At 51.2% G+C, this 13,131-nt stretch overlaps 3 protein-coding genes across 3 annotated transcripts; all 3 read right to left on the bottom strand.

Annotated features, from left to right (window-relative positions):
• Positions 1-3,988: 3,988 nt before the first annotated feature.
• Positions 3,989-6,899, bottom strand: BC939DRAFT_453512 (uncharacterized protein). The gene is made up of 3 exons (XM_051555935.1): positions 6,396-6,899; positions 6,176-6,251; positions 3,989-5,845 (listed from the first exon to the last, which is right to left on the bottom strand). The coding sequence occupies exons 1-3, from the start codon at positions 6,746-6,748 to the stop codon at positions 4,340-4,342; spliced, it is 1,935 nt and encodes a 644-aa protein (XP_051411495.1). The 5' UTR covers positions 6,749-6,899; the 3' UTR covers positions 3,989-4,339.
• Positions 6,900-7,099: 200 nt separating this feature from the next.
• On the bottom strand, positions 7,100-8,790 carry BC939DRAFT_453509 (60S ribosomal protein L2; the record flags this gene model as incomplete). Its single annotated transcript, XM_051555934.1, has 5 exons — positions 7,100-7,320; positions 7,458-7,474; positions 7,609-7,987; positions 8,091-8,125; positions 8,585-8,790. The coding sequence occupies 5 exons, from the start codon at positions 8,785-8,787 to the stop codon at positions 7,190-7,192; spliced, it is 765 nt and encodes a 254-aa protein (XP_051411494.1). The 3' UTR covers positions 7,100-7,189.
• Positions 8,791-11,231: 2,441 nt separating this feature from the next.
• On the bottom strand, positions 11,232-13,056 carry BC939DRAFT_453506 (maintenance of mitochondrial structure and function-domain-containing protein). The gene is made up of 4 exons (XM_051555933.1): positions 12,705-13,056; positions 12,385-12,464; positions 12,013-12,248; positions 11,232-11,875 (listed from the first exon to the last, which is right to left on the bottom strand). The coding sequence occupies exons 1-4, from the start codon at positions 12,975-12,977 to the stop codon at positions 11,544-11,546; spliced, it is 921 nt and encodes a 306-aa protein (XP_051411493.1). The 5' UTR covers positions 12,978-13,056; the 3' UTR covers positions 11,232-11,543.
• Positions 13,057-13,131: the final 75 nt, after the last annotated feature.

Here is a 13,131-nt window from a genome sequence, read left to right as displayed (position 1 = left end):
CAGGACGCGCTCTAATTCTAATGGATCAATTGGTTCTGCTGGTGCGAACACCTCGTCATCGACGCTCGTGTCACATCCCCCAACAGTCGATAAGACCGATCCACCGCCACAGGAGATCATGACCCTGCGTGTATATCCTGGAAATGTCGATTTTGGAGCATCGATGTACAAGACGGTAGTCATTACACCTTCAACGATGGCTTCCGAAGTCGCTCACCAGGCGGTTGTCAAGTTCCGGCTGGCTCCTGATGGCTCCGCCTCTACTGGCGACTTTTATCTGACTGTCAAGGGTGTGGATGGAGGTAAGCATATTTTGCCGCTCCTTGGCTGTAAACTCCTTTAATTCTGTTGTTGAACCAAGGACTAATATTCTATTCGTTATCTCATGCACTTTTTCCTCATAGACGAAACGGTGCTGCAAGCGACAGATAAGCCTATGACGATCTACCAGTCTCTTACTGCACATCTGACAACGCCATTACCTGCGAACCATCGCCTGTCGATCTCGTCCGTCTCGTCAATGATGTCTGCCAACTCGGTCGGCTCGCAGACCTCGGGTAGCAATCATAATAGCATTTTGCCGTCAGCAGCAGGACCTGGACAGCCTCAGACTCTCCGCCGCAGCGGATCGGGCAGGACAGAACTACAGCCTCGTTCCATTCGGTTCTTGCTCAACAAGAAAATCCGCCGAACAGGATCGATCAGTCTCTCGTCACTCCCATCGACCCCAACTACTCCAACAGCTCCACAGGAGGAGTTTTTCTGGGTCAAAGTTGTTTGCCAGGCACAGGATTTGCCAAACTCCATGTTGCTGCTCGATGGTATGGGATCAGCCATAGAAAAAGCCGATCCAAGAGCACACGGCCAGTCCGTTGCCACGAAAGTCGAGCATTGGATACCCATGCGTGCCACGTCGAACGCTGGGGATGTCATCTTTAGGACACTCGAAAAGGTCGGCATCCGAGCCGGAGTTGTGGACGGTGTACAGGAGCATGTCTTGGCAGCTAAGCGTGCCATTGTTCCCAATGGACTGGTGATCGAATACCAGCTCAGCCTTAAGCTGAACGGCAATACGTCCAAGAAGTCCAAGCAAGGCGATGAGATCCCTTTGGCACCTCAGGTTCCCTTGATCCGATGCCTTGAAGAGCACCAGCTGGTTCCTGTCCGTCGTTCACCCAAGGCAGACGTTGCATCCATGCCTCTGCATCCCGACCATGTGTTTTTCCTCAGGAAGGCCACAAAAAGTTTGCAGGCCGAAATGAGGTTTGTCCAGGAGCAGCTGCAACTACAGCAGCAGCCAAGCAAGAAAACCGTACCCTCACCTTTGCATGCACAGGCGGCACGCTCTGTGGATTCGGACATCTCTTCGTCTGCACAACCAAGCCCAACTTACAGCATCACGGGTCTGATGAGTCCTTCTTCCCCGGGTCCGCAGAACCGGAACTTCAACGCGGCGAACGCGGCACTTATGAATGCAAGTCGCCTTGGTGGGACCAACGGAACTGCGACTCCACCGGTTCGGATCCCCCGGAGGACAGATTCTGTGATCATGAGCCCGACAAGCCCACCCATTCGGGCCAATTCGTTCGATAATAACTCTGGAAGGCCAAGTCCGACGCCTTCAGCTCAGTCTTTATTGACCACGCAACAGATCCACCCTCCTCAGGTCTCGAGAACCCCTACACCGGATCGCCATCAGTTCCAGCAGCAAGGCAGAGCGCGTTCGCCAAGCGTCAGTCAGGGCTCTTCAACGCCCTTGGCCCGCCCGCTTCAGGCTCCATCGCCAGCACCGTCGAATTTGTCGAGCCATGCCGAACAGCAGGAGGGATCTCGGTCGTCGACTCCGGAAAAACCTTATCGACTAGAACGTCAGCGTGCGACCTCACCTTCGTTGACCCATGGACCCTCACCATTATCCTTGTCTGCAATTATGGCCCAGAGCGAGCAGTCGAGCCCGGTTGCGAAGGCAAAGGGATCTTTTACATCCATGGATGAGCTTCTATCGGCCTCCCACCAGCCAGTGCGCCTGGACATGAAGAAGAATGCAACCGAGGGCGTAGACATTGTCCTCAACACAGGTCTCGTCCGCTCGTCCAGGACCACTAATGGGACGAGTCAGACTCAATATCGGTACTCGTTTGTACCCTTGGAGGGAGGCGAGGAAATCGACATTACAGAGATCATCGAGGATGTCTTGGGCGGTGACTCCGATGACGAACAGGACGACCAGCAATCCCGTCGCAGCCGGGACGGTAACCGGGAGCTGGAGACCATGTCACCGAAAGAACGCATCGCTGCTGCAGTGGCCAGGGCTTCGGAGGTTGTTGCTGCAGGTAAAGAACGCCGCAGGGCAAGTGCCAACTCGAGTCCTGCACCAAGCAGCATCCGCAGTCGGAAGGGTACCTCAACAGCAGATCGGGATCGACTAGAGCAATTGGGCGCCTCTGCTCGTGGAGGAGAGACGCTGCTGAAACTCGAGCGAGCTCTGGTGGGCGAATCTTCCTTGTCTGTCCGCATTGCCCCTACAGGCAATGCAGGCTCAGACGCCAGCATGGCAGCAAAGAGCACTGGTGGCAGGAACTTGCCCTCACCCATGTCCATGAACTCGTCTTCGCCTTCAAGCCCAACTTTGCACCGCAAGGTCAGTGATGCTGAGGTTCAGGTTGCATCTGTGGCCTCGGTGGGGTCAGCCACTGGCAGGGACCAATCCCCTGTGCCTTCTTCCACTGCTGCTCCTGATGTCAGTCGTAATATCGGAATGTCTTCCCCAGGCTTGTCATCGCCTGGATCGCCCTCTGGTTACACCAGGGCAACGCTGCTTTCAAGTATTGCGTCAGTACCAAACCATAGGAGTGTTGGCAGCAATCCACCGTCTCCTTCTTTAAACACATCGCCACATCAGTATCCTACGGAAGCTCGATCGTTCTCGCCGCTACCGCGACCACTGCAAACGCCTTCGCCGGCATCTCGTCCTCACCAGCTTTCGATCCAGACTGGCATGGCAGGAGTTTCCCCCGCAGGCCCGTCGTCCGCCAGTACGGCTGAGAGCACCAGCGTAGGCATGTCGTCCGGAATGCATCGCAGCAATAGCAGAAGTCGCTCTGCAAGCACTAGCGTGGCCGAGATCCAAAAGGAGGGATTGGTGAACTCGTCGTCTGCACCAACATCCAGGACAGCGGGTCTGCACACCAGCTCTGCTTCTGAATCGAAGGCAACATCTACGACGCCGCACAAATCTTCTCATGACCCATGGCTGCTCGCGTCGGACTATAACACGGGCATGCAGGATCTTTTGACGCTGGTTCGTGGAGGGCGCTCGAGCTCTGTGAGCACGAGTGCTCCTTCGTCCCTGAGGGTTGGTGGCCCTACGTTCGGCAAGGAGAACAGGATCTTGCAGCCTTTGTCATCGTCTTCATCGTCGTTACCCTCCTCCATGTCTTCGCCTCGGCAACGGCTGCTTTCGCTTCAGTCGCAACATCTGCCTCAGCAACAGCAGTCTTCGTCGTCAGCGTCCTCACCGGCATCGACGCACTCTTCCCTGTACAACAACAACAACAACGCTACTGATAACCAAAAGGATACCCCTGCTCATGACCAACAACTTGACGACAGCAACACCACTAGCTACACAACCACGACTTATGACAAGCAACACTTGACGAGTAATCCATCTAATACAACGACAATGACGACGACATCACACGACGATGCTGCAGCTGCAAGACAGGGTGATGATCTTGAAGCGTTTGATTTTGAACCGAGGATGTGGATCAGAACTGACCGGCGGTTACGGGATGTCCGGAGTGAATGCCATCCAGAGGTGTTTGAGTGCTGGAAGGAAGTCGACGCAGATCTGGACAAGGTCGAGAGAGTAAGTTCCTTTTTTTTTTTTTCTTCTTATTACCGGGATGTAACTATCATGATAGTCAATCGTACCTAAATACTGACCTCTCGATTATTTTTTTTCCTATCTTTAATTCTTCATAGGACCTCGACACTTTGCTGGCCACCATCAAAACGGCCATTTTCTAGACGTCCATGCCTTTTTTTTATTTTTATTTTTATTTTTGGTCTCTTTTGTTCAATTCGTACTTTGCCTACTTCTGCCACTCCTCTCCTCCCGTGGACAGGCGAAGTCGAACGGCGAAACAAAAAGTTTTTCTCGTTTTTTTTTTTTTCTGTTCATCCTATGTTCAAAAGAATATATATCTCCCCCTCTCCCGTAATTGTAATAGAATCTGCAATGATCCACCGTCTATTGAATGATTGCTTGTAGCATGTATAATAATGGCTACGCAGTTCCAAAAAAAAACAACAACAACGCGTATCTATTCGCTTTTTACAACTCCACGGGACTCTCTGCAGTAATGTAGGTCCAGATCGCCATGACCGCGGCCGAGTTCTTGACTTGGTCAGGTGTAAACGCACCCATGGTATCGGCTTCCGTGTGATGGTAATAGAAGTATCCGCTGTCGACTGGACGGCGAGGAGGATCTTGACTGATCCCTTCATTATCGTCGCCATGGCGATGGTGCTTATGATGATGATGATGATGATGATGATGGCCACGTTGGTGGTGGCGGCCGTGGCGGTAGTGGCCATGATGATGGTGTTTACGGTGACGACCACCATGCTCCTTATCCTCACCATTGTCACCTTCCTGGACATCCGCAACGGCGGCCTGTTGCTTCTTGATGTAGTATGGCGAAGTCGAGTATGGCAGCGGGAAGGGATCCGCTGGCAAGAACTGGGCACAGGCAACCCCCTGCTTACAGAGCGGCGCAATATCTGCGCCTCCGCCATTGGGCAGCACATAGCTTCCGGCACCAGGATAGCTCAGATCCTTACGCGAGGCAATAAAATGTTTTCCGGCCTCTGTCAAGAAATCGACCGAGTTGGTCGCCTCGGGATCCGTTTGGGCGCGACTACCGGCCGTGAACTGGATGCCGTAGGGATCAAAGACGCCGTTATCAGACTCGAACGCAAAAACGTGTCGAGTTGTGTTGGTCTCGGGATGGTTGGCCGCATAGACTCGCCCACCGGGAGATCCGTTCTCTTCAGAGGTCCAGAACACAGCACGAACCGTACGACGAGGTGGACGGTCCAGTCGACTCAGCTGTCGCAAGGTCTCCCAGGCAATGAAGCATCCCGCGCCATCGTCAACAGCACCACTACCGACGTCCCAGCTATCAATATGTCCTCCAACGACGACGACCTCGTCGGGTGTCTCTCGCCCCTTGAGTTCCACAATAATATTCCTCGACACCTTCGACTTCAAAGCCGTCTCGGCCTTCATGCTCAACCGGACCTTGGGCCAATCTGGGAACTGTTCCGGATCCTTCTGATGCCTCTCATAGACGCGCGCGAGCAGCTCTGCATCCTCGATCGAAACGGATGCGGCTGGGATCTTACCCGGATACGAGTTTCCCGTATGAGGCGTTTGCAATGAGAGCGGACCGATCGAGCGAACCAGGACCGCGACTGCACCATATTCCTGTGCCCAGACGGCAGCGTTACCGCGGTAGGTGACGTCTGCACCATAGGACTCAAAGGGCTTATTGAAGAGCACGATCCGTCCCTTGACCGATCCTGCCTCGGCCAGTTGATCGAATTCGGCCTTTGAAGACGCTACAACGACCTCGGCCTCGAGTCCGCCGTTCTTGTCGTGCTCAGGCGGGGTCGGCACACTGAATCCGAGGCCGAGCATGTGCAGCTTGACAGGTCCGCGAGTCGGGGAGAGAAAGTAGAGAGATTCCTCGTTGCGTTGCCAGTAGTCGACCACAACCTCCTCGGTCGTCACGTCGAGACCGTCGCCCTTGACCTTCTCGACGATCCAGTCAATCGACTAATTCCAATACCAGAAACCAAAGGTTGAGAGAGAGAGAGAGAAAGGAGGGAAAATTGTCGTCCAAAACGGTTAGTTGTTTTCCGTATCCGTATTGCAATTTAGAGTTGTAGGATGGGTAGCGTGAGAGATAAGAAAAGACCAATGTGAGTTGTTTGCAAAGAGAGCGTCGTGCAACTGCAATGGCGAAGAAAGAGGGGGGTGGGGAAGCATGCCGAATTAGGCCACGATCGTCCTGTATGAGACCATCGCTGTTGCCCGTCCAGAGCGCACTTGACAAAGAGGAAGCCCCAGGGGGGTGGAGGGCATGCCATAGAAGAAAGCACATACCTTTTCAAGGGCCTCGGACCCAACGATGCGGTTGCCGTATGTGTCAGTCATCTCTGCCAAACGATCCCACACAATGCTGCGTATGGCGTATTCATAAAAAGAATTCAGTCGTCAGTATTCAAGTCATACACTGTATACCTTTCAAGTCTAAAAGGCTGAGCTGTCAGGAAAGCCTCTATCTAGAGTAATGAGAAACCTCGGCACAAAATCATCTGCGTACCTGGACTCAAGACTTCCAGCGACCAGTTTGTCGATATCCGCCTGCATGTGGCTCTCGAACTTATACTTGGACTCGTGCTCCTTTCGACCATGGCATCCCCTGCGCAGGCGTCCGAGTCGACCAAGTCCACTACGGCCGTTGCTGCCGCCCTCATCATCGTCTGCATCGGTCGAGGGCCATAAGAGGACATAGGCTGCGAAGGCCACCAGACACAGCTTGAAGAATCCGATGCGACGCTTGCGACGAAGCGCAGTGGCATCCTCTTGGACAGTACTCGCCGCCACTACCGTAGGGTCGTTGCTGACCTCTTCGGTCGTTGTCGGTAGGACCGAATACTTTGTTTTCTCGCTCATATGTTTTTTGTTCTTTTTTTTTTTAAGGATAGAGCGCTTCTTCAATAAGGAAGGGAATAGTGAGAAAAAAAGGAAATGAGAAAAGAGAAAAGGAAAGGGTGCTTCGGCAGAATTGCTGCTTTCCTTCTTTTGTACTCAACTCACAAGAGGCATTACCCTAAAGAGGAAAGGCCCATTCCAATAACATGTTTTCAATCTTCACACACCCCCCCCCCCCCCCATGCTGACATTTCCCGCATGCGCAAACGTTGGGAGCTACAAAGGCGATACGGTCTTTATGCGTTCAAAGCACGTTGAAAAAGAAAAATAACACAACCATCATGGGAAACCATTTTTTTTTTCTTCTTTCGATTGGACATAAAAAAGACAAAGTGATTCTTTTCACAAGGTTTATTTTGTGAGCAAAAGCTGAGGGTAAGAGTACAGGGAGGCAACAATTCTTTACTCCTTGAGCTTCTTGGAACCGCGGAGCAAACCAGTGCGGCGAGCAGCAATGAGACCAGACTTCTGACCGGGGACGGCATCGCGGGCGATGGTCGAGGCGTGACCAATGTGCTGATGGTTTCCTCCTCCTGTTGGTCACCATATAAAGACGATCGAACGAAAAAAAAAAAAAAAAAAAAAAAAAAAACCAGTATATTAGCATTCATTCTTTGGATATCTTCGTGAACGCAAGTGAACGCAAAACATAATAAACACGCAAACATACCGTGGGGATGGTCGACGCTGTATTATCAGACGATCCAAAGAACAAGAACGATAGCCGTAATGGACACAAGCTGGTTAGCAACAATCTCAATCTCGCTGAACTTTGAGCACATACACACATACACAACAGTGGAAACCGAAGAAATACGTACGGGTTCATAGCAACACCACGAGTCTTGGGCCACGAGTTGCGCTTGACGCGGTACTTGTGGTAAGCACGACCGGCCTTCAACAGGGGCTTGTCAATACGACCACCTCCAGCAACAATACCAACGGTGGCACGGGCAGTCGAGAAGACGACCTTCTTGGCACCGGAGGGGAGCTTGATGCGGGTCTTGCCGTCATCGGTGTTGTGGCCAATGACGGTGGCGTAACCACCGGAGGTACGGGCAAGAGCACCACGATCACCGACGGTCTCCTCGACGTTGCAGACAACGGTACCCTCGGGCATGGAGCCCAAAGGAAGGACGTTACCGATGTTCAAGGCAGCCTTCTTACCGCAGTAGATGAACTGGCCAGTGTAGGTACCCTCTATAAGTTCAGATTGAAATAATATAAACCGTTAGTATTAGCTAGAGGACAAAGAGAACTGGATCGGAATAAAGCAGTTGAAGCAATGGCCGTGTGCACTTACCAGTGGCGATGAAGGTCTCAGTGCGCATCTTGTATCTACGGCACAAAGAGATCGTAAAGATACCAGACATGTCAGCATTGGCTGTTCCCAGATACTATCCGGGTCAGTCCTGATGGCCATTCAAATAGTCGGCGTCGTATGCCGGTACTTAAGTAGTGCCAATAAAGTCGCCAGGTAATGTTGCCGCATAGATGATATCGAAGGGGCGTGGTGCATTTACTGACAAAAACCCCCAAATGCTATTGTCGTTGCTGTTGATGTCTTCCGTGCACCGCTTGAGTGACCTTCCATGGCAACGGTCTCTGTATATAGTCGATGCTGCATTTAACCCTTCCTGTCGAAATAGCCACTGCGCTACTGCCAATCCTGTTATTTAATAAGTGGCGCTCCCGGTGCTGTTCCTCCAATGTTCCTGTTCGATACCAAAAGCCAAGTGCTTCCCAAGCGAATGCGTCCCCATAGCTGTTGTCGATGAAACCGTCGTCGATTATTACCTGTAAGGATCACGGAACTGGACCTTGGCGAGGGGGGCGCCACGACCGGGGTCATGGATAACCTCCTTGACGATTCCACGAATGTAACCGGTACGCTCGGCGAAATCGAGGGAACGCAACTTAGCGGCACCCTTGCGCAGACGAGTGTGCGACTTGAAGATTCCTCCGGGACCCTTACGCTGAGCACGAATGACACGACCCATTTTCTAGAGGGGTGGATTCGAACGCAAAAAGAGGGTGGATCGAGTTGATTAGATGATGTCACTGAGCGGCGTTTGTGTTGACTGCTGAAGTGAGGCGAATCAGAGGTTCCGCAGAGGTCGACTGCAGTATAGCGTTAAACTCTGATGCTGGTGTGATCCTTTGTCTTTATGATCGTTTGTAAAGCCTTCCACATGCATCCGGCTTCAAGCTTCTGACTCCTGAGCCTCAGACTGAGTTCATTCGATCAATACGAGTTGTTGCTATTTTTTTTTTCCCTGTATTGGCAAACGGACTGAGCAATGATAGCGCCATGGGGAGAGTGGTGTCCGAAAATGTGTTTTCTGGCTTCACTAATACGTTGCTTGCACAACGTTCCCGTCAAAGATTATGCGATCGGTGATGAAATGCATGTAATCCCAAGTTGATCGCCGTGTCGATGATATTTTGTCGATAGTTCCTCCTGGTCCTGATGTGGCAATAGCTTTTTGCTGCCAATTGAATGCATGGGCGGATGGATAACATGTTGGATGGATAGATTCCTGCCCGGCCCATCAATGGATCGAGGTTGGATGTCCACTGTATGACAGTCAGCACTCACAACTTTAAAAAATCGTGGAAAGAGAGGGTTCGAACATTTCGGCCCGCCGTTCCTCATTTGGAGGAATCTGGTATCACGTGTGCCTCCCATTGCCCCACACGAGCTGCTGCCAAGGGCCCAAAGACCTCTCTGCTTAACATGCTGAGGCCAAAAAAAGACGACCCAATTGGTCAAAGTCGATACTGCTCTGCACAGCATCGCCGTTCGCAGTTGTATAAAGCGATAATAAAAAAAGGTTGTGCTGGTATTATGTGCGTCTATTGAAGCGCTTCAACCTTTCCATATTCGTCTTCATTCTACCATAATCCCCATTTCCTTTAGGAGCCTCGTGGCATCCTACTGCTTGCTTTATGTTGTCCTTAATGGCACTGATCATGCCTCGAAACTTCGCTATGGGCATGTATCGATCCGGTCCGGACTCTCGGAGCGATTCCAGTGCGCTCTGAAGCACTTCCCTTGGCAGTCGTTTCTTGGCTAGGGAGGAGGCCTTGACTCTGTCAAAACCCTCGGTCACTAACTCGTCCCTGGTTTCATCCTCCTTGTACCTGTTGTCATTGGCTATTGATGTGACCCCGCCCTGGACGTCTTTGACCAGTCTTTCGCGACTATTTGACCAAAAAAGAAAAAAAAATAAGAATAAGAATAAGAATAAACTCAATAACAATACTGACGGGGTGCTCCAGCGCGAGTCCAGGCTACACAAATATATATACCAGGCTTTATCCAGAGTATCTACGCTCGCCTCTGAAATGAGTTTCTGCGCGCTTCCCTGTGCTCTTTCCTTCAGTGGAGCTGTCGTTGTCTCTAGTAAACGCGTTAAACCGCTATCATCGCTTCCATCTCTGCACCTTGATCATCCTCGGGCTTGGTGCTGCCACTCGGTCGGGCCGCCTGGTAGCGGTGGCGGCACTCCCGACAATTCGCCGTGGGAGGTCTTTGGAGGTGGAGGTTGCCTGGGTGGGCACGAGGATGAGACTGCAATAGTTTACCCTTATTTTCACTTACAGACAAGAAAGTCAACAAGACAAGAGAGAGAGGGATCTTTATTTCTAGGGCAGACGGGCACCGTATAAAGCAGTTCCCGTCTGCATTACATTAAGGATGCTCTTTTCTGCTAGTATGTACTACATAGGTCAATGTAATGCAGAGATATTGACTGGTCTGGAGGTACGAGTCAGTACTACAAAAAAACCCCCCCAATGGTACAGGTGGCGTTGGAAGCGCTGAACAGATGGGCTTTGGTGCGGGCGAAGGAAGAGTCGCTGGAGGTAATGTTGGAGGTGTGTGGATATGGTGCACTGTTCATTACAGTGTTCTATTGGATAGTCGGGCAATGGGGACACCCTCGACGACCAGGCCGAGTTGCGCTATAGTGCGGGACATCTAATCGCGAGTGTACGTAGAAAACGCTGAAGCTCAAAAGCCTTTGAACTAGAGGCTATATTGACAAACGGTGCACTTCGGTTTGTAGAGGGAAGGATAATATGCACTTTGATGACCCAAACTTCGATTCAGCGGCTGTACTTGAAAATGAAATAGGCGTTTCTAGTCAAAAGTCTCTTGTCGCAATTAGATGTTCAGCACTGTAGCGTGTCGAGAGCTTTGTGGACAGACGCATTGCTGTCGGCCTTGGCTGCTGCAAGCCGTCGACGCAGAACGACGTTCTGCTGGTCGTGCTGGCCCTGTCGAGCCTGGGTCTGCAGGACGTTCAGGGCTGTCGTATGCCAACCGAAAACAGGGATAAAAGTTATATTTTGCATTAAAGCATGGTTCTGTTGGGAAATATTGGGAATGCGTAGGAGAAGGAGTGACAAAGTCAAAGGTGTGTTTTGGTGAAATGAAGGTGCATTTGCAAGGTAGGGAGCGATGGAGAGTTGTCAAAGAGTGCAGATTTTATAGGTATCAACGCATGCATGCACTGCCAAGAACGCGAAGCCTTTTGTTTCGGCAGGCTTCGATAGATGCGGGGAAATAAGACGACAAGGTGTGATTGATAGCCTTAGGATAGCATTCGTATTGGGGGAGCGTTTTTTTGTCACATACAATCTAACTATCTTGGATGATCTTACACGTTCTTTCTGCAACTCTATCTTCCCAATGTCCCAACTTTCCTCCTTCCTCCCACGCAACAAAAGGCAGAGGTCTTCCTTTCTACTATTACAACAATTTCTCCAGTCTCTTTGCAACGGCCAACTGGGTCCTCGTCATGTTGGCCAAGTAAATGACCATGAGGAGATCCTGGAGGTGAGAGTTGAACATCTTTTCAAACTCGGCAGCATCAACCTTGGGGACAACACTGACAGTATCCATGAGATAGCGGCCAACAGTGTTGTTGGCGGGAACGGTTCCTGCAAGTACTGCATCAACGTATTCCGAAACACGTTCCAACATGCTCTGAACCTCAATCACTGCGCGCTCCAGGTTGTCCATGTCCGAAAGCAATGTGGTCGATCCGCTCTCGTTGTTCTTGGCACTGGCAAGGAGTTCGACTGCGTTGATGTGAACGATCCATGAATATTGCAGGGTGGTGGAGTGAAAATAGACATGCAGCTGTTAGCAATTGAAAAACCTCAGCCGCTTCAGAGCAATAACGACAACCAAGATCTCCGCAACACTCAGCACTTACGTCCAGCTCTCTCAGCCTTGAAGTACTTGACATCGCAAGGTATGGGGATAAACATGCAGTTGACAGCCTTGGATGTGATGCCGACAGGGGCAGAGATATAGGTCTTGACGCCCAAACGCTCGTTGGTCAAGGCAGTGTCCATGGTGAGGTGAACTGCAGGGAAGGACGAGACTTCCTTCTGGTAGAAATCGTGAATCAAGGCAGAGTACGAGTTGAGATTGGCGCCAGTGGCATACCTATTTGTTTTGATTGTTCATTGTCATTGATCTTGGTCAGCATTTTGGTTGATCCTTACTAAAGATGTAGATCCAGACCTGTATCGACATGTCCTTCCGCGCAATAAATGGCACTACTCCAGCTCAAGACGCTTACCATCCAACAATGACCTCCTTAGGGTTAACCTGCTTGTGGAGATCAAACATGGTACGGTGGTACTCCATATCGACCTCGACCTGGGATGTGGAAACAGAGCGATGACAAGGAGTGTTAAAAGCGTTTCCAAGATCGTGAAGTCTTTCCTGAGTAATTTTAAGTGTCGTATGCGACTCCTTGACAATGTGCTGTAAAACTAATCCAATATCGCTAATAGCCGACCATGTCACTGCTTCTGTTGCCACTACATTGTTGCTGTTGGTATGGTGAGGCGGTAGTCGCAAAGAGGTCTCCAAAAAAAATAGGTCAAGTTGTCATACCTGGTCTTGGGACTCGAGATGGGGAACGGGGTAGCATCCCTTGATCTCGACCTCGGCACCATCCTCGCTACGGACACCCAAAAGGGTACCGATGACTCTGTCCTGATCAGCGTTGCGGCGCAGGTAGTGATCGAGAATGCTGAAGAACACCAGGGGGTTGACGCTGGTGGAGAAGGCTCTAGGCTGGGCCAATGTCGTGACGGGAGCAGTGGCGCTGGCAACGGTGTGCACGGCTGGCAAAGCCAAGTGCAGGGTCGAGAAGTTGTCCATCATGATCGAAGCGGGTGAGGGAGCAAGGGATGGAGGGATTCAAGAGCAGAAGTCAAATCGAGTCGAGCGCAGGATCCATCCAGTGTTGCTGGGCGAACAAAAAAATACAACTCGAATCTCAACACAACATAGCGTGCGATTGGTACTGCGGTGACGT

Source organism: Gamsiella multidivaricata (assembly GCF_025024155.1).
Source record: "Gamsiella multidivaricata strain RSA 2152 chromosome Unknown BC939scaffold_38, whole genome shotgun sequence".
Classification (NCBI taxonomy): domain Eukaryota; kingdom Fungi; phylum Mortierellomycota; class Mortierellomycetes; order Mortierellales; family Mortierellaceae; genus Gamsiella; species Gamsiella multidivaricata.
This window is presented reverse-complemented; position numbering and strand designations above follow the sequence as displayed.

What these genes read in the sequence shown, in the direction of transcription:
- BC939DRAFT_453512 (XM_051555935.1), bottom strand. Translation starts at nt 6,748, where the DNA reads ATGAGCGAGAAAACAAAGTATTCGGTCCTACCGACAACGACCGAAGAG. An exon ending in GCTGGAAGTCTTGAGTCCAG is followed by an intron (nt 6,252 to 6,395) that starts GTACGCAGATGA and finishes CGCCATACGCAG; the next exon opens with CATTGTGTGGGATCGTTTGG. An exon ending in GGTCCGAGGCCCTTGAAAAG is followed by an intron (nt 5,846 to 6,175) that starts GTATGTGCTTTC and finishes TATTGGAATTAG; the next exon opens with TCGATTGACTGGATCGTCGA.
- BC939DRAFT_453506 (XM_051555933.1), bottom strand. Translation starts at nt 12,977, where the DNA reads ATGATGGACAACTTCTCGACCCTGCACTTGGCTTTGCCAGCCGTGCAC. An exon ending in ATCTCGAGTCCCAAGACCAG is followed by an intron (nt 12,465 to 12,704) that starts GTATGACAACTT and finishes TCCACATCCCAG; the next exon opens with GTCGAGGTCGATATGGAGTA. An exon ending in CAAGGCTGAGAGAGCTGGAC is followed by an intron (nt 11,876 to 12,012) that starts GTAAGTGCTGAG and finishes ACATCAACGCAG; the next exon opens with TCGAACTCCTTGCCAGTGCC.